The sequence below is a fragment of the Phalacrocorax aristotelis genome, chromosome 2 (genome assembly GCF_949628215.1).
Source record: "Phalacrocorax aristotelis chromosome 2, bGulAri2.1, whole genome shotgun sequence".
Taxonomy (NCBI): Eukaryota; Metazoa; Chordata; class Aves; order Suliformes; family Phalacrocoracidae; genus Phalacrocorax; species Phalacrocorax aristotelis.
The window spans coordinates 49,744,749-49,771,969 of NC_134277.1; the positions used below are offsets into that span (position 1 = coordinate 49,744,749).

Consider the following 27,221-nt stretch of genomic DNA (forward strand, 5'->3'; position numbering starts at 1 on the left):
GGAGTATCGGAGAGTGTGCCAAAGGACTTCCTAAAGTCAAGGCATACAACATCCACTGTTCTCCCCTTGTGCATAGCACCAGTCACGTCCCCATCATAGAAAGGAATCAGGTTGGTCAGAGGGCTGGATCATACAACATACAAGGAAAGGCTGAGAATGCTCTTCAGCCTTAAGAAAAGAAGGCTCACAGATGTTATTGCTGTCTACAACTATCTGATCAAAGGATAAAGAGAAGTTAGAGACAGATGTTCTCAGAGGTGCACGGCCATAGGACAAGAGGCAATAGCGACAAGTTATAACGTGGGAAACTGCAATCATGTATAAGGAAAAACTTTTCTACTATGAGGGTGGTCCAGGCATTGCCCAGAGAGATTGTGGGACCACCATTCCTAGAGACATTCAAGAGTCAAATAGACATGCCCCTGAGCAATCTGATCTATTTAGACCTGCTTTGAGCAGTAGGTTGGATTAGATGACCTCCAGAGGTCCATTCCATCCTAAAGTATTCTATAGACTTCCAGCTGCAAACATGTTTTAAAAGAAATCACTGAGACATTTGGTTATATTTTAAGTCAGTCTGATGACACTGCACAGATGCTCTCATAAAACTTCATGAAGTAAAATTTTGTGTAACTTTTGCTGCTAAAGATTGTGAGATCTACTTTTTCACTAAGTAATGCGATAGACTGAAGAGAGTGAGATACTATCATCCTGGATGCACCTAGTTCAGTAGTCCTACTCTTACGTGTTTTGAAACAAATATGCAAAAGGGACACCCTAAATGAAATTGAATACTTAAATCTTTCTCCCTCTGTTTTTCCATCTTTGTGCATTCTTCTTCCACCCCTGCATCTAAAACATCTGGCACAAGAACTTGTTTTATATCTGACTATTCTTTCCTTAAAAAAAAACCTCTTGCAAACAGATGCCTAACAATAATATGATTTTAACCATCTAGTTTTAGGTGCTGCAACATCATTTCCCAAGAAAGATGGGTGGCTGATAAAGTTATGGAGGATAAGAAGAGGATTGCTACAAGAGTGGAGGAAAAAGGCAGCAAAAGAAATTGTAAAAGTTAATAATAGAGTGTGGTAAGTTTCTCTCTCCATTTCCATATGTTGTGAAGTACTTTCCATGTTCCTAGATATTTTTGATTCTTCAAATGGTGCTGTTCTGGAAAGCTGAGTCTGCTACAGCTGAGACAGAGCGATTTGTATTAGTATATTTGCACTGTATCCACACAAACAAGCATGAATACTTAAACTCCCTTACAAACTTCAAGTATCTTCACAAACAGAAAATGTAGAGATACACAGCTGTGCTTGGTTAGCCTAGACATAGCTTTAAATTTACACTTAATTAAATTTAATTCAAACTATTGCATGGGAAATATATTTCTATTTTGTGTTATTTTTTCAAGAAAAATATATAAAGATAAATTATTAAGAAAATTTTGACATGTTTCAGGACTAAGAAGATATTTTGTTCTCTAGGAATACATTAGTGTCTTATGGATGTCTTGATTTAGCTTCTCTACACTGAATATTCAAAAATAGCAAATCTTCCATTACTAAATTTATAATTAAATAGATTCTCACTAATGTGCCTTAGAATGACATCTTAATCTAATTTATGAGCTGGAAATGTTCCACAATGTACACACAGTTGTGTGTTCTTGATCACCTGAAGGTGTGAAGATGTTAAAATGCATCTAGACTCTTCCTCTATCAAGCACAATCTGTAGGCAATAAATATCTCAAAAAAAGGAAAAAAAAAGGCATTTCTCTTGCTTCCCCCCCTCCAGCAACCTCCAACATGTTTTCTGCCTTGAGGAAAAAAAAAAAAAGTCAAGTGATCTCATATAAACAGTAAATGCCAACCCTCTACTCAATTCTTTTCCATTTTACAAATTGGAACTATATGCATGTTTTTCTTCCCTTCTTCTAACACAGCTAAGTCATCACCAAGAAAAATGAAGAATACAGCGTAGCACATGAACGAGAATAAAACTAATTACTACTTTTCGGCCTCAAAACAATGCTAACTACCCAGTAGGATAATAGTTTTCAAAAACTGTGCATCGGTCACTTCAAAACAGAGAGTAAAACTTGCTCAGAGATACACTGTATGAAAATCAAATTGCAAGAGTACAAATTGTCAGAACATTCCTCAAAAAAAAGCCATAGCATTAATAAATTCCACATTTATTAACAGTAGTCTATATTTACTATCCTATTTGCATAAAACAAGCAGCAATACATAAATGTTGAATGTAAAGAGAACAACACTGCATTTTTGCATTAATCTCCTGCTTAGGTCATGGTCTCATCACGATTATTTAAATTCAAGAGCAATACCTGGTCGACAAAGAACTGTACTGCTGCAGGCTACAATCCTCACACAATGCCTAAAGGGTTATTACAGTGGAGAAATTCTATTGAGGACAACGAAAGAGCCTTACCCCTTCTCGAAGACACCTCATTAGCACAGTGTAAGCAGCCGAGGGAACAGCCCAGCATTCTCTGGGGTGTTCCCTTTTTCCCTCCTGAAATGAAGCCAACGGCACAAATGATTAAATAGAAAAAAAATGCCAAAAAAATCTCGCTCACATAAAAAATGTGTAAGAGATTCTTAATAAAGTTCATAATATACACATTTTCAAATTAACAGATGCTAGAAAAAAATATTAAATTCCAGGGCAGTATTACTATTCAATGTTGTTTCATGTGCAACACAGAAATTGATATTTTATTAGCTTATTTGAATAGTCTCCAAAATCCATAAAATAATTTATCCTAATATTTCTGGGTTTCATTGATTCCTTCTAAATTATACACACAAAAATATTCTTGCATTCCGCTCAATCATTTTGATCACTTCAGAAAGAAACATCTGATTATTAAAGTAATACTTCTCTTTAAGTGTGATTTAATTACACCAAACAAACAAAATTATTTTGTCTGGCAGCTAAAAAAAATGTGAACTTGCTTTGGAAAAAAAATATTCAAAGTCATGCAGATAGATATAAACTATTCAACAAAACTTACTGGACAGAATAGCCTTCAGTACATATCAACATTGTTCCAAGATCTTTATGTATATTTCCTTGAAAACACCCTGCTAGAGAGGCTAATTTACTGCTACTTGAATCAGAGGTTTGATTTTTCCATTAGAAGTTAATGAACTCCACTTCCCACCGCCACTCAAGTTTAAAAGAAGACACTTGCATATTATTAAGATTTAACTAAAACAACCTCCATACCTAGGCCAATAACAGCTAATAACAGAGATATTGGCAAGTGGAAAAAAAAAATAGCCTCTTTCGGGAAAGAAAGGGAGAAATAATAGGCATCGGATGGTATGAAAATGATATGCCATGAAATCAATGCATAGTTTCTCTTAATAAGCAGACAATGGATGACAAGCAACAGTTCCTTCAGAACTTACACATTTCTTGAACTCTCTTGATTATATTAGTAAGCTATTTTTAGCATTCTAATTAACAGTTTATAATAAAAAGCATAGGATGGGCAAGGTGAGGGTTAACGATGCAGAAAGAAATTATACTTTCTCAATTTCCTGATTTCTGAGTGGCCTACGCTTATCAAATCAGGTATATGGGATTATGTCAGGCATTTGTTTAAAGCATGGCACATTAGCAGGGAAGACTGTTACTGAATTAATTTTAGTTGGCAATTTTCCTTCTTTACTGAAAATACATCAAAACTTCATTTGCCACATATATTAGCGAAAATTAGTTCATTCAATGTCCCCCTTTTTTTTATGCTTTATTTCTGCTAACTTTGTATTAGGAGGTATGGAACAATTTTCCTTAGAAGTAATTTACAGACAATAATAAAAAAAGTGGTTTGACATCTGACAGAGACATCAGATTTACTACATTCCACCTCCTTCATCTTATCTGAGTAACAACATGTTGACATCTAATCATAGTTTGCCTTCCAAGGCATAGTGTGTAAGTTTAAGAAAATACCGCCCAATGTTCAAAGAAGGATGGTAGGTTACTTTCTAACAGTCAAAACTGGAATCTTCTCCACTTGGAAAATGCACGACAAGGCTAGGAGTCAAGACAGTTAAAATGACAGCCTACACTGGAACTGAAATGGGTCTTGTTTTTCATTTTATTCATCTAATTTTATCAGAAATCCTGTCAAGTTTTTCTGTAACCATACATATTAAATGTAGTATAAAATAAAAAGCCCTAAGAAATGGTGCAGTTCTGAAACATTACTAGTTCTCCCATTCTTCAGACTGATTAATGACTTTCTGCAAGGTTTAGTCTCTAGTTATAAACTAAAAAAAAACCAACAAAAACACATAAGGTGCCTGAAAATTAGCACCATTCTTAATTACCTAAACATACTTACACAATTAGACATTTAATGAATTTAAATATATCATTAAACACTAAACTCTGGGGGATCTTCCTACTTTTTGCTCACAGCCCATGTTGATTTTGATTAAACTTCAGGTTCTGCACCCTAATAACACAAACAGCATTAAAAGAATAGATATATCACATAGAACTTGAAAGTTTTCCCTCAAGGCAATTTGCTTAGGAGTAACAGAACATCCTCCCTGGGGTCTGCTCATGCTACCTGTGCATTGCTCTTGGCTTCTGTTTGGAAGAAAAATGCAGAGATGGAGCATAAGATTTGAGTTATGAGATCTCATTTGCAAGTACACACATAACATGAGAGTTTAGGATTGCAGAGGACCATTATGATTATCTGGACTTTTTCCCCAGTATTTCTTAAATCACAGAAATGCAACTGGCAATGCTGTATTTAGCCTAATGAATTATGCTGCACCTAGACAGCTAAACTCGATTTTAAGTGTTTGATAATTTATGGTTTACCAAATGTCTATATATAAAAAAAAGTAGTAACCTTTATCATTATTTCATATTTATATTGTGGTAAAACGTAGAAACACTTCGCAAAACCCCAGAGGGAATAAATAAAATCAGCCATGTCCCCCAAAAATTACTGTTTAAATGATAAATACCTAGCAGCTTGATAAAACAATCAAGCAGGCTGAACAGCAAAATGGAAGAACACAAGAAAAACAAAAATATTTTGTGTATGGTTCCTAATGAATCAGATGCAGTTATGATCCTTTCCTTAAATTAGTCAAGGCATAAAGCTTTGCTGTTTAAAGATATAACTTGGGAATAAACATTCTTGTTTCATCTTGTTATACCACCATTGGCTTGATCCATGATCTTGGCAAGGTCTTTCAATACTACTGTTCTGCAGCTTAATGAGCAACAAAATGCCTACAACGCTACAGTATTCTGAGGTTAAGTAGGTACAGTATTGAGGAACAAAAAGCTTTATAATGGGCTTTTCTTAAAAAATAATAAAAAACGTTAATGTCTCCAAGCATACAAATCACGCTGATACTTTTGAAGCTTTACTGAGACACAATGCCTTGAGTTCATATGTGTAGCTTAGTTCCAAATATTTCTTCCTGTTCTCTAATAATTTCTTAGTTATAACTCAAAGCTATGCAAGCCATTACTATAGATCTTCCATAAACATGAGAGAGCTGTCATTTAAATAAAAGTTATCATGCTTCAAACATTGTGAAGTTTATAAATACTCAAAAATTTGTCAGTTCACATTTTCAGAAGAAAAGAAAAATCTATTCAGGTGAGTTCATGCAAATAATTTTTCTGTTATAGAGCCAGCATAAACATATTTGTTTCAATCATTAAAGTTTAATTTCAAAATAAAATCAAACAGTGCAAAATACTCTTGCCAAATATAATTTTCAAGTTGCAGTTTTAAGTTTATTTAGCTTTAAGTGGTTAAGAATTATATAGTTCGCAATCTGTCTAATGATGTTAAGTACAAATTTTTTTCCCCCAAGGAAAACTGAGAAAGAATGAAAACGTATAAACTGACTCTGGATGTATTTTCCATCATATAATTTCTCAGTGTTAGAACAAGTTCTGTGACTGTGTGTGTTTGATAGGTATTTATTATCTAACCAGAAAAGAACGATACTTGCTAACCTACAAAAAACAAGGCAACCATTTAATCTTGTGGAACACACCAAGGAGCTAGGGGATGAGGACAATAGAACATGGAAGTTCAGCACAAAGCTGTAACTAGAGTAAGCCAAAATACAGATCCATTTGGTATTTTCATTGCCTTATCAGGTGACCTGACAGACTGATAACTAATATGATAGCATTCAGAGCAATTAGACAATGCAGTTAAGACAAAGGCTTCAGAGAAGCTAGGGCTAGGCTTTTTCTGTCTGAAGTCACCTTTGTTTCTAATAAGTAAAACAAAGTATTTTACTCTGAAAACAGAAAAAGAAAGGTGAGGGTTTAGAGGAGCTGTCATCTTCAATTCCTACTAGTAATAGCATTTCTCTTCTACAAATAACCTCTGTTTATTGTAATCTATTTTTTTTTCTATTTTAGAATAGAATAATTTACTATTTTAATCTACTATTTCTAGACTGAAGGTTTCAATCAGTTCTAGGCAGGAATCACCATAATCCCATTTGAAATGAGTCATGATCACTCCATTTCCTTTTCCGCAACGTTGTGAATCCAACCGTGCTAGGACAAGATCTAATATGGACTAGATACATTAATGTATTGATATCATAGGCTGTACTGATACGTCCTATTTAATCAAAGCTCTAGCCAAGATGTTCTAACACTTAGATCTGCCACTTGGAGGCCAGCAGTCATTATGATGATTGATTGTTTTATGAAGTTGAAACTCTGTACTTGAATTGTACTTGTACAATTCTACTTGTACAATTTTATTTATCTCAGATCAAGTACATGTTTGGACCAACATATTTCTTAAAGCAGAAAAAGTATCACAGAACATAAAAGGACATGAAACTGTTGAGGATACAAATGATGAAGTAATTTGGTTTTTTTGTCTACTTCTCCATGGGAATTTTTTCTTCACATTTACTATATTTTTAAGGATCACTTGACAGTCCTACCTTGCTGGCTATGAGGTAAAGAAGCTCCCCAAGTGCTGGCAAAAGGCATTGTTTCAATCTGCTATTCCTGAAGTTCTCTCTGATGAGTTCAGTTAAAAGTATAATCGCCTAAAATAGAAAAAAATAAATCATAGAACAAGATGTATAATCTTTTCTCAAGCAAAATGTACTGCTAAAGGTAACAAGCTTGTTATCTGAAATGCCATCTTAGTGATAGACTCTTCATTTATGCTAAAGAGCATTTGCAAAGGATTTAGTAAGCATGGAAAGACAAAAAAACCCAATTCCAAAACAGATTATATACACAACATGGAGAAAAATGAAATAAGGAAATAGCCTAGGTGACAAACTGTCAGCCATCCCTTCTTTCCTTTCCCTCAGGACAACAGATCTGCCAGGAAAAAAGAAGTCTATTTGCTGTTCCTATGTTTTTATCAAAAGATATATAAATTCTCTTCGCTATCAGGTTACAAAAAGAACAAATAATAAAGATAAGAAGCGCTGTCTTTTGTGTAGATATTAAATCAAGAGATAGGAACTCTTAATGTTTTGCCTCCTGATCTCTGAGTTTATTGGCAACTCACTGCGTGAGAACTAGTAGTTTCATTTTAGTTCTCTGTACCTCAAGAGCTTCTGTTTGAAAAGGGCGCGCATATATATATGTATACATATATATATATATATAATTTATATTGAGGGGGTGGAGGGAAATTGAAAATTCTGATTCACCTTGTGCAGGTGATCTATTAAGGAATCACTTTCCCATGCACATATAGGACAGATTTCAACATAACATTTAATGCTGGACTCATTTAAGAGGCCAGGGATCATTTAGCTATCACGTTAAATTGAAAAGCATGCTATCTGCTGGCTGGGGTGTGCTCCCCGTTCAAATGTGCTCCAATATGTACAAAGCATAAAAAATTAAAGAAACAACTGGCTTCTATATTGCAAGAAAGACGAATATACATATACCCTCTGCTCCAAAACATTAATGCCTTGCAAGAGTAGGAAGTACTTCCTATGTCCATTAAGTAGTTCTTTTGACTGTTGAGAAGGATTTAGTTCTGATATTTTTAAAGTACTTATGAGTTACAGCAAATAAGCTCCATAAACAGATACTGTTGGTGAAGTCAGTGTTTTCCAATAGTTTGCATAATACTCTGAGATCTGAAGTTATTTTTATGTACTTTGTATTTTAAATAAACAGTAATATTGCACATACTAGTCCATTTTAAACCTTAGAAACATTCAACTTTTTCATTATTACTTTAAATGTGAAGTGTGAAGTAGCTTGCACTACTTTTATTGAACAGAGAAAGCATTGCTGTAAAGTATCTTAGCCTACAGAAACAGGAAAAAATAATAGTTCATGGAAATAAAAACACTTATTGCATATTCCACTATTACACAGAAAAAAGGCAATAGAAACCGTCATATTATGATCTCCTTTACTCTAACAAATGGAGCATGAATTCTATTTAATTCTTCTGCTTATGAACTCTTCCTTTCCCCTTTAAACACCAAAAACATCAACAGTATCACTGTGAGATTTCTATTTATGCTTTAGTAGAGAAAAATGGACTTTTTAAAAATTGACTAGTTCAAAAGTATTTTAAAGTAGGACTAACTCTGTGACAGTCCTACCCCAAAGTCATTGAGTTCAGGTCTTAGAAATTGATGCTGCTACAAATACCTGATAAGAAGCACAAATGTTTCTACAAAGGTCATCGAACTAATCAAATCATGATGAAATAAATACTGAATCACTGTAATAGGCTTTTTATTGTTCTCTTCCAGTTTAACTTTTCCCTATTGTTTAACCATGTTAAAAGTAGCTTTAATGAGCTGAAAAACATTCTCTGGTGTTTTTCCCAGTTAAGCAAGTGCTACCTGTATACAGGGCACACTGAGCACAGACTTGCACCACTCATCTCAGGGAACTCAACATTTACAGTCCTATTTGAATACAAACAAGTAGCACTTCAACACAGACACAAAAGGTTTAAACAGCAGCAGTTCTGGGAAACCACTTACTTTGTCCAGTCAGTTTCCCAATAAATTCTCACACTTTGCATTGGGTTTAAATGGAGAATCTGATAGCCAATCTTGCAGACTAGTCTCAAATTAACCCAACAAAAAGATTAATTTTCCAGTTCTGATTATGGGCCCATCAGTGTGGGCTCCTTTCTCCTTCTGTGGAAGACCCAAGTCTAACTGTCTTGAACATCAGCTTCATTGCATGCTCCAGGAATTACTGAATTCACTTCAGCTGACTGAGTCCCACCACCCTAACGCTTAAAAACTTCATAGTTTTGCCTCTGTTAAGAAGCTTTCCCTAAACAGAAAAATTACTCACAACAGACAGAACCTTTCAGGTGAACCATGAGAGATAGCTCACATAAGTTTTCAACACAGCTGAAATACTCCTATAGCCTAGTGTACAGCAGAAGCTAATATTTCATAGAATCATAGAATCATTAAGGTTGGAAAAGACCTCTAGGATCATCAAGTCCAACCATCAACCAGCAATACCATGTCTCCTAAACCATGCCCTGAAGTGCCACATCTGCATGTTTTTTAAATACCTCCAGGGATGGTGACTCCACCACCTCTCTGGGCAGCCTGTTCCAATGCTTGACCACTCTTTCAGTATAGAAATTTTTCCTAACATCCAATCTAAACCTCTCTTGATGCAGCTTGAAGCCATCTCCTCTTGTTCTGTCGCTAGTGACCTGGGAGAAGAGATCAACACCCACCTCACCACAACCTCCTTTCACATACTTGTAGAGAGCAATAAGGTCCCCCCTCAGCCTCCTCTTATCCAGGCTAAACAACCCCAGTTCCCTCAGCCGCTCCTCATAAGACTTGTGCTCTAGACCAGCTTCGTTGTCCTTCTCTGGACACGCTCCAGCAACTCGATGTCCTTCTTGTACTGGGGGGCCCAAAACTGCACACAATATTCAAGGTTTGGCCTCACCAGTGCTGAGTACAGGGGCACCATCACTTCCCTGCTCCTGCTGGCCACACTATTCCTGATACAAGCCAGGATGCTGTTGGTCTTCTTGGCCACCTGGGCACACTGCTGGCTCATGTTCAGCTGGCTGGCAACCAACACCCCCAGGTCATTCTCTGCCGGGCAGTTTTCTAGCAACCCTTCCCCAAGCCTGTAGCATTGCATGGGGTTCTTGAGGCCCAAGTGCAGGACCCAGCACTTGGCCTTGTTAAACCTCATACAGCCAACCTTGGCCCATCAATCGAGCCTGTCCAGGTCCCTCTGTAGAGCCTTCCTACCCTCGAGCAAATCAACACTCCTGCCCAGCTTGGTGTCATCTGCAAACTTACTGACTTACTGAGGGTGCACTCAATCCCCTCATCCAGATCATTGATAAATATATTAAACAAGATAGGCCCCAACAGTGAGCCCCGGGGAACTCTGCTCGTGACCAGCTGCCAACTGTATTCAGCTCCGTTCACCACAACTCTCTGGGCTCAGCTATCCAGCCAGTTTTTTACCCAGTGAAGAGTACATCTGTCCAAGACATAAGCTGCCAGCTTCTCTAGAAGGATACTGTGGGAGACAGTATCAAAGTCTTTACTAACATCCAGGTACACAACATCCACCACCTTTCCCTCATCCACTAGGCAGGTTACCCTATCATAGAAGGAGATCCGGTTGGACAGGAAGGGCCTGCCTTTCATGAAGCCATGCTGGCTGGGCCTGATCCCCTGGTTATCCTGCACATGCTTGGTGAGCTCACTCAAGATGAACCATTCCATAACCTTCCCTGGTACCAAGGTCAGGCTGACAGGCCTGTAGTTTCCCGGATCCTCCTTCCAGTCCTTCTCACAGATAAGCGTCACATGGGCAAGCCTCCAGTCATGTGGGACCTCCCCTGTTAACCAGGAGTGCTGGTAAATGATGGAGAGTGGCTTGGCAAGCTCCTCTGCCAGCCCCCTCAGTACTCTTGGGTGGATCCCATCCAGCCCCTTAGACTTGTGAGTGTCCAGGTGAAGCAGCAGATCATAAACTGCTTCCTCCTGGATTATGGGGAGTTTATTCTGTGATCCATCCCTGCCTTCCAGCTCAGGGGGCTGAATACCCTGGGGATAAACTGGTCTTACCTGACTGAGGCAAAGAAGGCATTTAGTACCCCAGCCTTTTCCTCATCCTCAGTTGCAGTGTTCCCCTTCACGTCCAATAGAGGATGGAGATTCTCTTTGATTCTTTTTTTGTTGTTAATGTATTTGTAAAAACAATTTTCGCTATCACTTACAGCAGTGGCCAGGTTGAGTTCTAGCTGGGCTTTTCCTTGCCTAATTTTCTCCCTGCAAGAAATAACGAGGTCTCCGTACTCTTCTTGTGTTATCTGCCCCTTCTTCCAAAAGCGGTAGACTCTCTTTTTTCCTGAGTGACAGCAAAAGCTCCCTGTTCAGCCAGGCTGGTCATCTTCCCCGCAGGTTCATCTTGCGGCACCTGGGGACAGCCGCCTTCTGCAATTGCAAGACTTCTTTCTTGAAGAAAGCCCAGCCTTCCTAGACTCCTTTGCCCTTCAGGACTTCCTCCCAAGGGACTCTCCCAGCCAGTGCCTTGAACAGGCCAAAGTCTGCCCTCCAGAAGTCCATGGTAGTAGTTCTGCTGACCCCTCTTTTTACTTCACCAAGAATCAAGGACTCAATCATATCATGGTTACTAAGCCCAAGACGGCCTCTGACCACCACATCTCCCACCGGACCTTCTCTGTTTGTGAGCAGGAGGTCAAACAAGGCACCTCCCCTGGTAGGTTCACTTACCAGCTGTGTGAGGAGGTTATCTTTCACACACTCCAGGAACCTCCTAGACTGTTTCTTCTCTGCTGTGTTGTATTTCCAGCAGACATCTGGTAGATTGAAGTCCCCCACAAGAACAAGGGCAACCAATTGTGATATTCTGCCAGCTGCTTGTAGAACACTTCATCTACCTCTTCATCCTGGTTGGGTGGTCTATAACAGACCCCCCCAGCAGGATATCTGCCTTGTTGGCCTTCCCCCTCATTGTTACCCATAAACACTTGACCTTATCATCAAAGTCACTAAGCTCTAAGCAATCAAAGAACTCCCTAACATACAGAGCCACCCCACCACCTCTCCTTCCTTGCCTATCCCTTCTGAAGAGCTTATAGCCATCCACTGCAGCACTCCAGTCATAAGAGTCATCCCACCATGTCTCTGTGATGGCAACTAAATCATAGCTATCGTGCTGCACAATGGCTTCCAGCTCCTCCTGTTTGTTGCCTATGCTGCATGCATTGGTGTTGATGCACTTGAGCTAGGCTATTGGTTTCACCCCCAACCCTGGCACGCCACCCCTAGGCTCCTCTCTGGTGGACCTGGCTACATCCCCTCCCCCCTTCGATCCTAGTTTAAAGCCCCCTCGATGAACCCTGCCAACTCAACAGTATATTTAAAATCTGGAATCGCCTCACTTGGTGACCTGGAAAAGTCAAAGCAGTTCACAAAATCTGGTTAAATTGTGGTGGTTAACCTGTGATTTGTTTGCCATTATGTGTTCTCTAGCTCTTTCATGTTCACGTGGGCTATTATGTGACAGGGATAGAGCTGGGGAGACTGTAGCCTGTGTTGAATATGAGGCCACAGAGAGGGAACACATGCTGTTCCTGACCATAATGCCACTTTGCATATTTTTCTGATGTGGAAGAAAAGGACCAGTGTAAAGATGGATGACAAAATACAGCCACATTCATATACCTGCACTGCAGCTACAGCAGCAGATCTTGCTTCCAAAAGTTTCTTCTAGTGCTGTAGCTACTAGCTAGACAAAGGACTGATGCAGCTCAGAAGCAAACAACTGAGATATACACGTTTTCTGGACGTAACCAAGGAAGTGATATAGATTGTGTGTTACAAATGTAGTCACAGGAAAAGTCTGGGAAATGGGAAGCTTGAAGTTGAGGAAACATGCAGATGAAAGGACAACAGGGATGCAGAAGGAGACTAAGGGAAGCATATAAGTTTAGGAGTTTGATCTAGAGTGATGGAAAGGTGATATTGTCATCCATATGAACAATTCACAATAAAGCTCCCAAGGAATTTTAGTTTCTCCTGTTAGAAAACTATGGGCCAAACCCGCTTCAGTTCTTACTCCTGAAGCGGAGAGCAAAACAATCTACAGTCCGTCCTCTGAGAAGGATTTAACATGACATGCCTTTGAAGAGATGCGTGGTAACTGAAGGATGTAACACAAAAGTTTCAGAGTTAGAGACACACACTCTTTACTTCGAGTAGCACAGGAAAAAAAAAAATTAAAAACCACCAACACCAAACAAACCACCAACACCAACACTGTGGTTTTCCCACAAATCATGTGAAGTGTTTGGCCAAAGGCAAAGGTTATCTGAAATAGTCCTGGCTCTCTACTTTCAAAACATGCTCTTTCCTTCCACTACCTCAAAAGGCCTAGCAAAACGTAGTCCCATCTAGCCATTAAGCAAGAAGCAGCTAAAGAGAGTTTTCTGAGGTTTCTTCAGAAAGCTTAAGAAAATTGTTATTTTGAACATAAATCCCATTCTATATAAAGCAACGCATATAAATGCCAAAACACACATGTTGGCTGCTGATCACTGCAAAGCAAATTTGTCATTATGCATACATCCCGATAACAATATGTAACACATTATTAAATCCTTGATGGAATACACATATGCTACCTATCCACCAATAAAAAAAATAGTAAAAACATACTTTAAGTTTTTAATCCATAAAGAAAAAACACATAGCAAAACAGTATAACTTAGAAAGTAGTTTAACTGAGATGTATGCTAGGCAGATGACAAAAATTCTGTTATCTTCTGTGAGAGGACCAGTAAAAGCATACATAATCTTGAAAAAACAAAAGATATAGTAATTATCATTCCTGACTTGCAGTTTTGAATATCAGAATACCTTGATATTATCCTGATATAAGAAACTGCCTCAATGCTTCTGAGCATCTTATAAGTCGCTCCAGATTTATTGCAAGACATCATCTTCCACAGGTCTTTATCGGAAAACTACTTGTAGATGTTGCTGGATTGTGAACTGCTTTCATGGCAAGGTTTAAATTTTTTTTACGATGACAAACCCATAGATGCATAAAATCAGTTGCTCAGTAAATACATGCTTGTCTCCTAGATCCTTTGCTAATATTAAATGCAATTTATGTTTTTGCAAGTTATTATACTTTTTGCATGTAAACTAATGTCCAACCTTACTGTCATTTGCATCTATATAGAAAGAGGCAATATATTGACACAAAGGTCTCAAAAGCTCAAATAAAATAATCTGTGAAAATCAGTCTTATTTTAGCAGACTGTGCAAAAAAGTACTCTGTGAAAATCCTATCACTGACATTCACAAAAGCACACAGGGAACTCAAAGGTGAATCAGATATTAAAAAATATTTTTAAAAAATGAGGAGTTTAGAGTTTAACAATCGTCCCAGGAAACAACCAATTGCAGTCCTACAAGTTGTAAAAGGTGCTTTTTTTTTTTTTTTTAATAGTTTACAGATATATTTGGCAGTACAGAACTACTTCTTCCTCAGAGCACTAAAGAGTTTTTATCCTCAACTTTCCTTGATTGTCCTTCTCCTTCTGACCTTAACAGCTTCATAACATAACTCCAACCTTTGTACAAAGAAATCATATAAAAACTGGAAGTATAGTCTTCAAATCAAAGCAAAAAGATCTACTAAACAAACTTTGACCTTGTCCCCCTTTTCTATGTAATGCTATGTTCATTAACTGTTTTCTTTAAGTGCTTTCAGAACATTTCTTCAGATGATATTAAGGAACTTGAAACAGCATGCTATTCCAGAGAGAGCTTCATTTTCATATTTAAGTGAAGAAATAAATATATCAATAGATTTTAAAGCTTCTGATATATCAGCTTGAGAAAGCGGTAGTCAAGTTGATTCAGTAGCAGTTCTGCACTAAATGATGAACACATAATGATAGCATTTTGTCCTTTATTAGATTTGCTTTCTATAACTATACAGAATTACTCCTGCTTCTGTGATGAAATACATATTTTGAGAACAACTTTCACTGTGGAATCACAACCACTAAAAGTACCTTAGCACTATGGCATTAACAGACATCATCCATATTCAGTTAACACCTCTCAACTTTGCCTCTTTACACTGAGGGTGAATACACCATGAAATAGTATTTAGACTACACAAAATTCATGAGCTGTGTGATAACATGAGCTGCAGATAATAGTCCCAGCAGACTAGCTAGGGACATTAAGCCATCATGACACCCAAGTTAAGATTGCTTGTTTGTTTGCAACCAGGACTTGATGAAGAAAATACAAATCAAATTATACATCTTCTATAGAGAATCAAGACAGGCTGTTCAAAATTATCAGTTTTAATGATATACCTCAACTAGCAGAAAACCCTGATTTAGTATCAGTGCTAATCTTGTTTTGCACCTGTAATATTTATTTTCCCAAAGCATGGTTAGTATGTCATCAAAACCTACCAATTTATTAACTAAATACACTTTTGTATGCAATCCTAAAATTCTCAGAATCCTATGTTCTACTAAATATGTGTATACACATATGTGTATTTAGTAAATTATTCTTTTACAAACTTGTACTAAGATCTGTTTGGCTGCCTTACTACTCAATTAAGTTTTTTAAAACTATCTTTAAATATACTGAGTAGATTATCCATCTTCTATGGTTTTTTGGTTGTTCATTAAAATCATCAATTTAAGGTTTAAAAGTAATTAAAATTAAATCAAAGAACAATATTTGATATTGGTGAACAGAAATTACTGTTTCACACCTTCAAGATTTTAGGACTAGCAGACCTAGTTATTATTTTTATTCAGAAATTATAAAAGAAGTAATTTGTTTTCCTGATAATCCAATTCCTACTCTTTCATCATATTTGAATGAAAGTGGTAAAACTAAGTTAACCAAATTTAAACTAAAAGTTATTTCTTTAAGCTAGTCAACACTGCAATAAATTCAAGTTTTCATTTAAAAAACCTGGTTTCTAAACAAGAGAGATCTGCCTGAAGAAATCTGAGCCACAAGATCAGTGACTGACTTGCAATAAAATCATTAAATCTTTGGTAAAAAGAATGAGTTTCATGAATTTTTATACTGATTATCTTCATATATTATGATAAATTTGTTGACTAAAGGTTAATTTTTTTAACTGTAAGCAGATTGTGCTGGTTTTGGCTGAGAAGGGGTTAATTCTCCTCACCACGGGGGGTCGGTTACCTTTCCAGCTTCCTGGCCGGGGGCTGGGAGGGGCAGGGCCATGGCGGGGGCGGCTGACCCTGACTGGCCAATGGCACGTTCATTCCATACCACGTGACACCGTGACCAGAATATTAAGGGAGGGGCAGGTTGCGGCTCGGGGGCGGCGCCGCGTCGGGTCGGCAGGCGGCTGCGTCGCGTCGTGTGTGGTTTGTTTCGGCGGTTTGTTCCCCCTCTCCCCGGGGCTTTGCGCCTCTCGTTGTTCTCCTTTACATTGCATTTCTGTTGTTGTTTCTTTTAATTTTAATTATTAAACTGTTCTTATCCCAACCCACGAGCGTTACCCTTCGGATTCTCTCCCCCATCTACCGGTGGGGGAGTGAGCGAGCGACTCTGTGGGGCTGAGCTGCCGGCTAAACCACGACACAGATTTATATCAAGAAAAACACAATTAAATTACCAGAATCCAAAGATTAATAGAACTGTATGGGGGTACTATGGCAGAAGAAACTCTAGATTAGATCACCACCACATATTATAGGTGATATTCACTATTCTTAAATGTTTATGGTCTCCCAAACACAAGTCTATGTTTACCATAATCAGGTAATGGCTTCTTTTTCTCTAGAGAGTATACAGTCTTAACATTTACCCTATGACCCTACCTGAGCACATTTAAGTAACCAAATGTTACAGAAGTGCAGGACATGGGAGCTCACAGAGTATGTGACGTATTGGACAGGCAGAGCGTCTGGGCTGTTAACCAAAAGTAAGGTCTTCACTGTGTCCTTTGCAACAGGAGCTATGAAATAGGAAGTTGTGACTCATCGTCTATATTATAAGCATAATCTTATATATTCAGATATTTTTAGAAAATACATTTACTGTTAATTAATATAAAGTATTTATGAATATATAATTTTAATAATGTATTTTAAATGTCCTAAAAGGAGGAAGGCAAGCTGTTTCCTACTTTGTCATGTGCACAGATTACTTATAATCTTGACAGTAGTGATTTGCACAAGACCTAAAATATTCTTTCATCCTTTCATAAGGAAAAATGAGACTTGGAAAAAATCTGCCCAAAGATTTTGATTCAGTGTTAGAGAGTGGTATAAATTTTAGGGAAAGAAAGTTCATTACCTGGAAAAATCAGATTTTAATTACATAGTCTGACAAAAAGTCTCCTTCTTACCTATAGGACATTTTTTTCTGTTCAACCTGCCTACATTTTCCCTTTTAGTGAAGTAAATAGTAAGGAACTGCAAGTCCTACACTGTCTGGTAAAAGCATCTTAAATTCAATAAATTACCTACACCTTTTACACTAGCTGTCAAACTGGATGGATATAGTACAGTTATAACAAGAGAAGAAAGAAGAAAGATTCTTATCTGGATAGACAGTCATTACCTAACAATAGTGTGTGGAGTTGATATATTACCCGTAGCAGATTCTCAACCCATTTCAACTATATCTAGAAGTGTCCCTGCAGTTTTAGGAGTCCAGAAGTGAAAACTACAGCATATTCAAGAAGAGAAAGTATTTTAAACCTTAAGATGTAAAGTGGCAATGTATAGATTTACAGTATTACTCCATCTTTGATCTATTAGTATGACTGCCAGCAAGTTATTAGTGGAAATTAAAACATACTTGTAATTCTGCAAACCCTTACCATGATAAAAACTGTCTATGCCTCAAGCAGAATGGAAATCAATTTTCAGTTCATTTTCAGTGGCAGTCAGGTGGAGCTGGTTTACATCTAAAAGTGTAAACTGGAACTAGAAACCAGTCATCACAGAACAAAATTTGGCAGGAGCATTCGAAGAGGTCTTTTTTTTTTTTTTTTTCCCCTCTTCCTTTTTGTTTCCCTATATTTAACTATCATCATTATATGAAGGTTTCTACCATTCATCCTTGTCTTTTCTGGACATCATGTTTCTGGTTTTTTATTCTTTTCCTAACTCTATGTGAAATTACTCTAAGTCATATTCTTCTGCTTCCAGGCAGCGGGCCTGTTATCCACTTGATTTAGAAGCCATGCTGACAACATACTTGAAGACCAATGTCCATCAATAAAATATACATGTAGGATATTTTAGATTGAGAAATTCTACATGGAATTTATCATATTTTAAAAAATTCTATAGACTGAGGGTTTTCCATAAATTTTCTTTTAAATTAGATCCCTTTATTGATTATTGCATATTCCTTCATTCTGCTCAGTGAAGATGTAAACCAGACCAAACAACGTCTGGCTAGAAATTTCATTCTTCTCTACAGAGTTCTTTTTAAATGTGTTTCAGACTAAAAATCACATTTTTTCCTGATTATAGCTGGAAGGGCTGGTATTCAGAGCAAAAGTTAGGACTAAAACCAGTATACAACTGATCTTGCCTAAAACTGAGCCTGGTTTGAGTGTCTTTTAGCGCTGTAATCAGAAGGCAGCAGGAAATCAGGCTTTTCAGCTACCACCAGTGTGCAATTTCTATCACAAAACTGTGTCGTAGCCTAATTGTGTCAATCAAGCATGTGCTTTAGAGGAAAAGGCTGAATTTTTTCCCGTTACTAGGCTATGATTTGATTAATTTGCAAGTGCAAGACCTTTTGTCAATCTAAGAAATGAGACAAACATACTATTCTCAAACTATTCATTTTGACATTTACCTTAATTTTCATTTTCTATTCTCCATAATTCACCCACAGTATGCCAATGAAAGTAACAACAAAAATTGATGCTGCAAGCAAAGACCAAAGTCTACCCATAATGCCAAAAAATACTAGCGAAAAAACACATCTGATTTAAATCTACAACACATGACAAATCAATCTCTCTGTCCCATGATGCACAACCATACGAAATTCTATACTATGATGTGTTATTTTCAGGAAAACTGGGGTAGCATAAAAAGAAAAGAGAAGCATTTAGCCAGCCATTTTAGCATTGTCTCCTTCCCTGCAATCATTTCAAACCTCTTACCCAATTTCTATGAAACCATTATTGGTTGGTTGTTTGGGTTTTTTAAGCCTCTGGAAACCAAATAGCAACATAAAACTGACAGAAAGGCTGTGGTACAAACTCATTTCTTTTTAAACAGAGAATACTTATATGAAAATATAGTGGGAAGGGCCACAGGTCCAGAAAACAAAGTTACCCTAAACAGAAGTCTCACAGAATTTGTTGGAAAGCTATTACAGTAGAGATGGGCAAAGATATCAAATGGTTCGAATCAACAAAAATCTGTGATTACAGGAAAGCATATATGGTGAAAATAGTCCTACAAGCAGTCTGGTGAGACATGAAATGCTTCCATCATCATAACCAATTACAAAGAACCCTTTTAAAGTGTTCTCTGATATAATGTGTTATTCTATACATAAGTAACTTAAATATGGCAATCTTACACCCAAATTGCACATCAGTTTCATTGAAAAATCAGAAAATACTTTGAAGTTATAATTGGAAATAGAAAGTCATACCCAGTAACTACAGAAATATTTCATTCAAAATACTCAGTCTGATGCTCTCGTACCTTTAAAGCTACCTGATTGCCCAAGTAGGAAACAAGAGGCCTCAGTGTTCCCAAAAATAAGAACACAATTTTTTTTAATTCAAATTCTTTTTTTTCCCCAGAAAAAACCTAATATTTTTAATACACTGAAATTTCAGAAGTGGTGTGTAAGTTAAGACCACTCTGAGTTCACTATCAGGCATACACATTTATTTTTTAAAGAAGAATGAGCTCTCACTTCTCCATCTAGTCCTAGTAATTGAATTAAATGCAGGACAGGTGAATGAATGACAGAGAAAAGCAATGCACACAGGAAGATCTATTGGCTATGGATTTTTGAAAAAAAAAAAAAAATGTTGACCACACTGACAAAATGTATAATTTGCCTTCTATGGAAGACGAGTAAGAAAAAGATGAGGATGCACACTTCAGTAGTCCATGCCATATTCTTGTTTACTCTACGCTGATATTCATTCTGAGTTTGATAACAATTTTGGTCATTTTAAGCCAGTATAACTAGTGTCACCATCAATAAAAACAGAATCAACCTTGCTCTATCTCCTCCTTTGGGCTGGCACAAGCATTTGCACATCAAGCTAGATGACAGAACAGATGCAAGTTAAAATGAGCCTGATCTAAAAAGCTCCTTCTAATCAAGATCAGTCCTCTATTGAGTATCCACCTTAAGACCACAGCAGATAGTAACAATTCACCAGTTTGGACGTTTTTTTTTAAGACACCTATTCCTGCCACACAATAAACCAATCTCATTAAAACAAATGCAAAACCCAAATAATCCAATATTCAGATATAACACGAGAAGCCCAAAATATGTGCTTCTGCTCTAAAGCTGTAAGTACATGCAGTAACATACTTCTCTCCATTGCATAATACTGTGTGACTTTCAGATATACATGTGGGATGCAGAAAGATAGGCAGATCAGAGAGGTTCACACCAGTCTCTCAAAACTCGAGCAAGCACCACATCTAGCCACCTACCGACTGTCCACACACGTTTGTTCACTTCTTTTTTGCAAGAAAGCTCACAGAAATAAGGCGGAAAATGAAATATCAAAACATTTGATGGGAAGCTGTTTTCCCTCTTAACTCTGAATCAGTGCCTGGATGCCCTTTGATTTCCTGAAGTCTTTAGATGGGTGTGAATTCAGGGTCTGTCTTTTCCCCTAGTGCATGTTACCCTTAATTCTCCCCTAGGAAGGTTCTCTCTGAAGCTTACAATAGTCCTGGTCAGTATTGTATTTACAACAGAAGTAGCTAGAGGAGAACATTGACTTGGTGTTTCATATCCCCGATTTAGGAGGAATATAATTATGCTTAGAATTCTGAATGAAATACTGAAAACACAGACAAAAGTCTGCCAGATAGCTTTTTACCTTCCAGAGATATCGATATTTATCCACTGAAGAGAAGGGTCCTAAGGGATCCTAGTTCTTCATTATCCCAAAAATAAGTCTTGCAGAAAAAAAAACCCACAGCATTTTTACTGTGGGTAAAAATTTACTTCAATTTACTCTAAATTGAAGACTATTGCAAAGACACATACTGGAAGCACCACTGATGTAATTTTAATGGAAAAATGTACTATTCCATCTCTCAAAGAAAACAGTAAATTTAAAGGACTATGAAAACAGTGTAAATTAGATGTCTTTTAAAAGGGTACAGCTTTTGCTTTGCTGAGGCAACTTATCTAAGAAAATTGCAAAAATTTATTTAATCCTGCAACAACCAATGTCAGTTTTCAGCTTCCTAGCTGAGAATTTTCTTGTTTTCTACAACCAACTTATTTTGGACTTCAAACATAAAACAAGCCCGATTAATTGAATTGATAAAATTCATTTTTTGAACAGAGAAAAAAAAGAAAGAATCTTCTTACAGCTCTGATAAAAGATCTTAATATTTTCTCCAGCAATCCAGAACTGCCATGCTTGACAGATTCATTGTTGTTCATTTAACTATATTTACATTTTCTGTTTATTAACTTGGAAAAACTTTTCTCACACACACCATAAGTTTCTGCCAGCAGAGGCTAATTTACCTGAGAATTTTTGGTCTTATATTTGTTTGTTTTCCTCCCATATGCTCCCGGCAAGTATGTAAGTTACATGCAGCGGACTGAGTTGTTGAAAATAAATTGAAGAAATTTATGATAGAGGTTGAGAGTTTACTAGAAGTCACTTAGAAAACTTAAATGGAATCTCTTCTCACTGTTCCCAAAGTATTAAGTGAGAATCCTGATTATGCCAGAAAGATAATTTTAAAGGTCTTAAAATAACCATTTTACAAAACAGTAGATGTGTGTGCACATGTGTAAGTATTTATGCACGCACTCTGCTACAGCTTCCATCTCCTGTCTACAGATTTTTATTTTTTTAAAACTGGGGTGGTTTTTTTTTTCCCCCCCACATAAGAGGTATCGGGGCAAAACAAGGAAAGTGCCCTTGGAGGAAGCAAAGATACACTAAAATTATTACCATTTGTCAGCAGACTAAAAAAATTTTGCAATAAAAACAACATTAAAACTAAATAGGTTGGGAATACATGGCCAAATGAAACCATTTTTATTTAAATCTCCTTACAATATGAGCAGGAGTTATCATAGAGATCAGCTAGGAACGTGACTTAGAAGTAACATTCTATAATAATTTGAATGACAACAAACTTAGACCAGGACCAAAGTAGATATATTCAGACTAGCTAAAGTCTACCTATGGGTTTACAGGTCATAGAACTGCACCTGTAACAATGCAGCTGCTTTGCAACTGTAGAAAACAACCATCAAATTGCACTTCAAAATATCAGAAACAAAAAGGCTCAAATCATATGGAGTTTCAATTTGGATGAAAACAGAAATCATGATATTCCATTGCTTTGACAAAGGAGTCACATTCTACACTCAGTATTACAGAGATATTCTAATAGGATCTCATTCTCTATGGGATATTTAGTTTCTTTATTTGACCGTGGAAGTTCATAAGCCAAATGCTTTGCAAAGAAACTTGCAGTGTGAAGGCTGTAGTAGGTCCTGTGAGCCCTTTAAACACTTAGTAGAGCAATGGGCCCAAGTCTGTAAAAAAAAAAACAGGCACAGCTGCTTAAATCATAGTGTGAGAGCGATACTCCTAATTAGCAAATTTAAAAGAGGTAAGGAAAAGGCCTAGATTTTTGCCTCCAAAAGGACAGGCAGAGCATGACTCAATAGGTGGAAGAGGCTGGTCTCCCGTGAGACAGAGAAGGACACTCCTTCCCAGCAGGGAGGCATTCTGTGAAGTTGCTCTATCATCTCTTACTAAAATAAAAGACTGAGTCTGAAATTTCACATCAGAGTGGCTGTGTCCTGGATGGCAGAAGGCCCAATCTAGTCGCAGAGAAGAAAGAACAATAGCTTCTTTTAATAAATAAGGCAAATTAGACGTTTATGAAGCAAGCTTCCCTAACTTGGGAAGAATTTTTCGTTCTATAAGATAAAGAATAAGCAGGTTTTTTTCTTCCCAAGAATCCTAGACAGTTTTTTTTTTTGTAGAATCTATTTCCTTAAGAACCAATTTCCAAATCTACATACAAAAGTAAAACTTTAATGTTTAGGTGTTTTCCTAAGACAACTAGGAATAATTAAGAAGAAATGATGTTTCGGGTTGGTAAAGGGCAATTCCACAGAAAAAAAGAACCCATGACTTATCAACAACTTTTACTGCAACTGCCAGATAGAAGATATTGCACAAAATGTCTTCATCTTCAATATAAGAATGTGATTTGAAGAAATACATACAAGAGATCAATTTCCCTGTGTATTCTAAGATCAGGCTCATTTTTTCTAATCAATGCAGTATTGTTCTAAAAAAAATACTACCGGAAATAGATCAACTGCAAGTGAATTCACAGGTATTTTTTTTTTCTAATATAACCTACATATTAGAATACATCAGCAGAATAAAGATTGTACACAGTTCCACACTTAACATCTTTGTCTAGTTGTGAAATAGTTTACTTGCATTTTTGTGTTTTAGTGACCTCTGGTGGCTACATTCGAAACGAATTGCAGTTCACCGATTACCTAAGAACTTAAAAAAAAAAAATTTAAAAAAATAGGAAAACCATCAATTCTTTAAAAAATCCCAACAAATTAAAGGCTTTTGGCATACAGTGGTGTGAAAGTTTACTTTAGCCTGTAAAATGACGATGAGGCTTCTTTCCTAAAGTTTTTCTACTTTTTCAAGACTTAATGTACACTATTTAACAAATCATTTAAAACAACAACAAAAAGGTCAACGGTGCAGATGCAACCTCAAAGATAGAGGAACTATCCTGAAGTAAATCTATAACTGGGTAAAAAACAATAGGGGGTAGAAATTAAAAGCCAGATTTTAACAAGTAAGGGCCAACAGTGTTGACCTGCACTAGTCTCTACTAGGTCCTGTGGTACTTTAAAGTACAAAAGAAATCACAAACAACTGGATGAGTGCATAATGAGGTAACAAAGAAATGCAAAGGGGCTGTGACTGAGCGATTAAAACTGGAAAGAAAACTTGGTGTACATAGCATGGTACACATTCGCGGGGGGGGGGGGGGGGGGGGGAATAATTCCAGAATTGCACCTTTCACAAGCTCTAAACTGACTTTTCACACTTGGGACCAAAATTTTGGGGCTATGGGAGATAGAGGTGATCTCTTTGTAGAACTATCTAACATGGGTCAAAAAAGGAAGCAGTATTAGAAGTTTAGGAAAGGAGGAGTAAACAAAAAACAGCAACAACTACCAACAGACAGATCACTCCCATCTTTAGTCTGTAAGACCTGAATCACAGAAAGTCATTTTAGATCATGTTGTTCTGACTAGCTGCCACTTGGTTTTGACATTTCCTGAATGACAGCAGCCACCAAACTTCATCTGGAGCATCAGCTGGCTCATATAAGAGGATAAATTACAGTATTATATTTTAATACAATATATAATACTGGTTTAAAGGTTTGGGTTTGGGTTTTTTGGTTGGTTGGTTTGTTGGTTTTTTTATTATTTCTTTGTTTTTGTTTGTTGTTGTTGTTGTTGTTGTTGTTGTTTTTGTTTGGTTTTTTTAAGCATCACACAATATATGATAGCTGACAGCCCACAAGAATGTTCAACAAACTCACAGGTTCATCTAGTTCCTTGGGGCAAGCGCAGGGGAACACAACTCTGTAGGTCAGAAATTCCTAAATTCCTTCCTGCTTTTCCTATAAATGAACTATCAAGTTTTGTGTACTGCTTACAGCTATCTGACTTTAGATTACTTAGCAAAAATAAATTTGAAGACATGAAAATACTAGGATTCAATTTTTTTCCTTATTCTAAGTTTTCTGTAATATTGTGATATTATTTTGACAGAAAAAACTTGGAATGAATATCATTACAGCAAGCACAGTAGATGCCTTTTGAATAGTATTTTAACTCAGATTTTTTTAATTTTAAAATAATAGTTTAAAAAATAAAACCTTAATTTTCCAATGAATGTATATAAGAATTAATTTTAATTCACACAAAGATGGGGCCAGAAAGTTATAATGAAAATTATTTTTCCTTTCTAGTCCTTCCATTTAAATGTCTGGTCTCAGACTTGTTTTTTGAAGTATACAAATATTTCTAAAAATGCTAAACTCTATTTGTGAATTACTTTTATGTTCATATGGAAAAAATTGGAAATATATTGAATAAAATAATATTATAGCTCAATGTAAAACTACTTCAATCTATTGCTTTTACATACACAAAGCAGGCGAAGATATGTATTTTTTATGATGGAAACTGGGAAGCTAGGGAAACTATTGCTTAATGTATTAGTGCTAAACACCTCAAACACCTAAAGCCGAAAGTTGTATGGACATATCAAAATTACTTTTGAGTATTTTCACTGGAACTTTTAAAAATCAAATGTCAGGAAAAATCTGCCACATACAAGAGCACACTTAAATTGTGACCTCGAAGTCAGCTGACATGCAACTGTCAGTATTGAAAGCCTTTGACGGGACTTCAATGACTAACCATAATGACTCCTTCCCCACTTTGTAATTTTATAAAACAAACAAAAAAGCCTAGATAATAACAATAATTTTTTGAGTTCAGCTTTCACTACAGAATTGAAGTGTTAAGCAACATAGCAAGATAATAATAATCATTCTTATATTCATTAATAAGAAACCAGAGAGACCTAGAACAACACAAAAACCTTTAGCTGCATTACCAAAAAAAGTCAGCTATTAATTAATAACATGTTCCTACAGGCCAGATCTGCACAGTATGGAGACATATTTGCTATGTGTGTTTAGCAGTAGTTTCTCACATTGAAATTAATACCCATTACATTAAAATCCTGACCACCTCATGAAGTAGTATTAATGTCACATCCATACTTTAAACAGATACTAAATAGTAGATTCTGTCAAGTTTACAAAATTTGTGTGCATGTCACATGCAAAAAAAAGAGAGTAAGGTCACTTTGTCTGATCAGTCTTCTGTTTAAGTCAACTACTGAGAATGAAAAATAAAAAAAAAAGATTAAAAAGATTTTTCTTCTCCAAAGAAAATTACTTGCCCTTCATTACATAATTCTTCTAGAACTGTGAGGAATCTTACCTACTCCCATCTCAATTACTTTTTGGAAAAAGGATTTCTAAGGAATCAATTGTACCATTTTTATACTAATTACAATAATTATATTTCAGGATAACCACATATGTCAACATTTTCTTGTTACAGACACACAGGCATAAGTAGTAAGACAGTGACTAAATTTTCTGAAAAAGAGAGAAAATGGCTAGAGTTTTATCATTGGTGGGTAGTTCTGCCACAGGTTAGTAGGACAGAACCACAACCACATAGAATAAACCCAGAAAATTATACATGAAATTAATTGAATTCATTATATTCCCATTTATACATATGAGTAATAAGAAAGCAGCGTTCAAAAAAAACAAAAGCTGTGAAAGTTTACGTAAGTAGTAACAGCACTAACTTCCACCACCACCACCCCCCAAAAGAAGGAAAGCAGTTACCTCAGAAACAGGTACGTTTTCTCCAAGTTCAGATGTATGTAATGCCAGTAAACCAATTACTCGAGCAACTTTGGCACGTCTGCATATCAAATAAATTTTTTGTAGGTACATAAAACTATTTCAAAAACATCACAAAACTAATTATGTCTTGTTTATATTTTACACAGATTGCTAAGAGCAGAAAATACTTGAAGTGCTATTTACAACTCACATTTTCTTCTTATTTCTATTTTCTTGGTATCATCAAATGATTTCAGTATTTCAGTTCAATATAGCAATAAATTAATGCATAAAGACTTTTTCCTTTAGGACAGAAGAATGAAGATTCTTTAGATTGTTACAGTCTTACTAATCAGTCATGTTTATCTTCAGTTTTCTTATAACACTGAAAACCCCTATAGATCATTT

General features: G+C 36.5%; 1 protein-coding gene across 8 annotated transcripts in view; it reads right to left on the minus strand.

Moving 5' to 3' along the window:
* The window catches only part of ULK4 (unc-51 like kinase 4), a 248,917-nt gene that overhangs the window by 194,780 nt on the left and 26,916 nt on the right, over positions 1-27,221 (minus strand). For all 8 annotated transcript variants that reach the window (XR_012659008.1, XM_075083469.1, XM_075083468.1 and 5 more), the window contains 3 exons: positions 26,814-26,892; positions 7,000-7,107; positions 2,462-2,545 (listed from right to left, as the gene is read on the minus strand). Coding sequence is in view for 7 of the 8 variants with exons in the window: in XM_075083469.1 (XP_074939570.1) it covers positions 2,462-2,545; positions 7,000-7,107; positions 26,814-26,892 (271 nt within the window). In the remaining variant the exon portion in view is untranslated. The remainder of the gene's footprint in view (positions 1-2,461; positions 2,546-6,999; positions 7,108-26,813; positions 26,893-27,221) is intronic.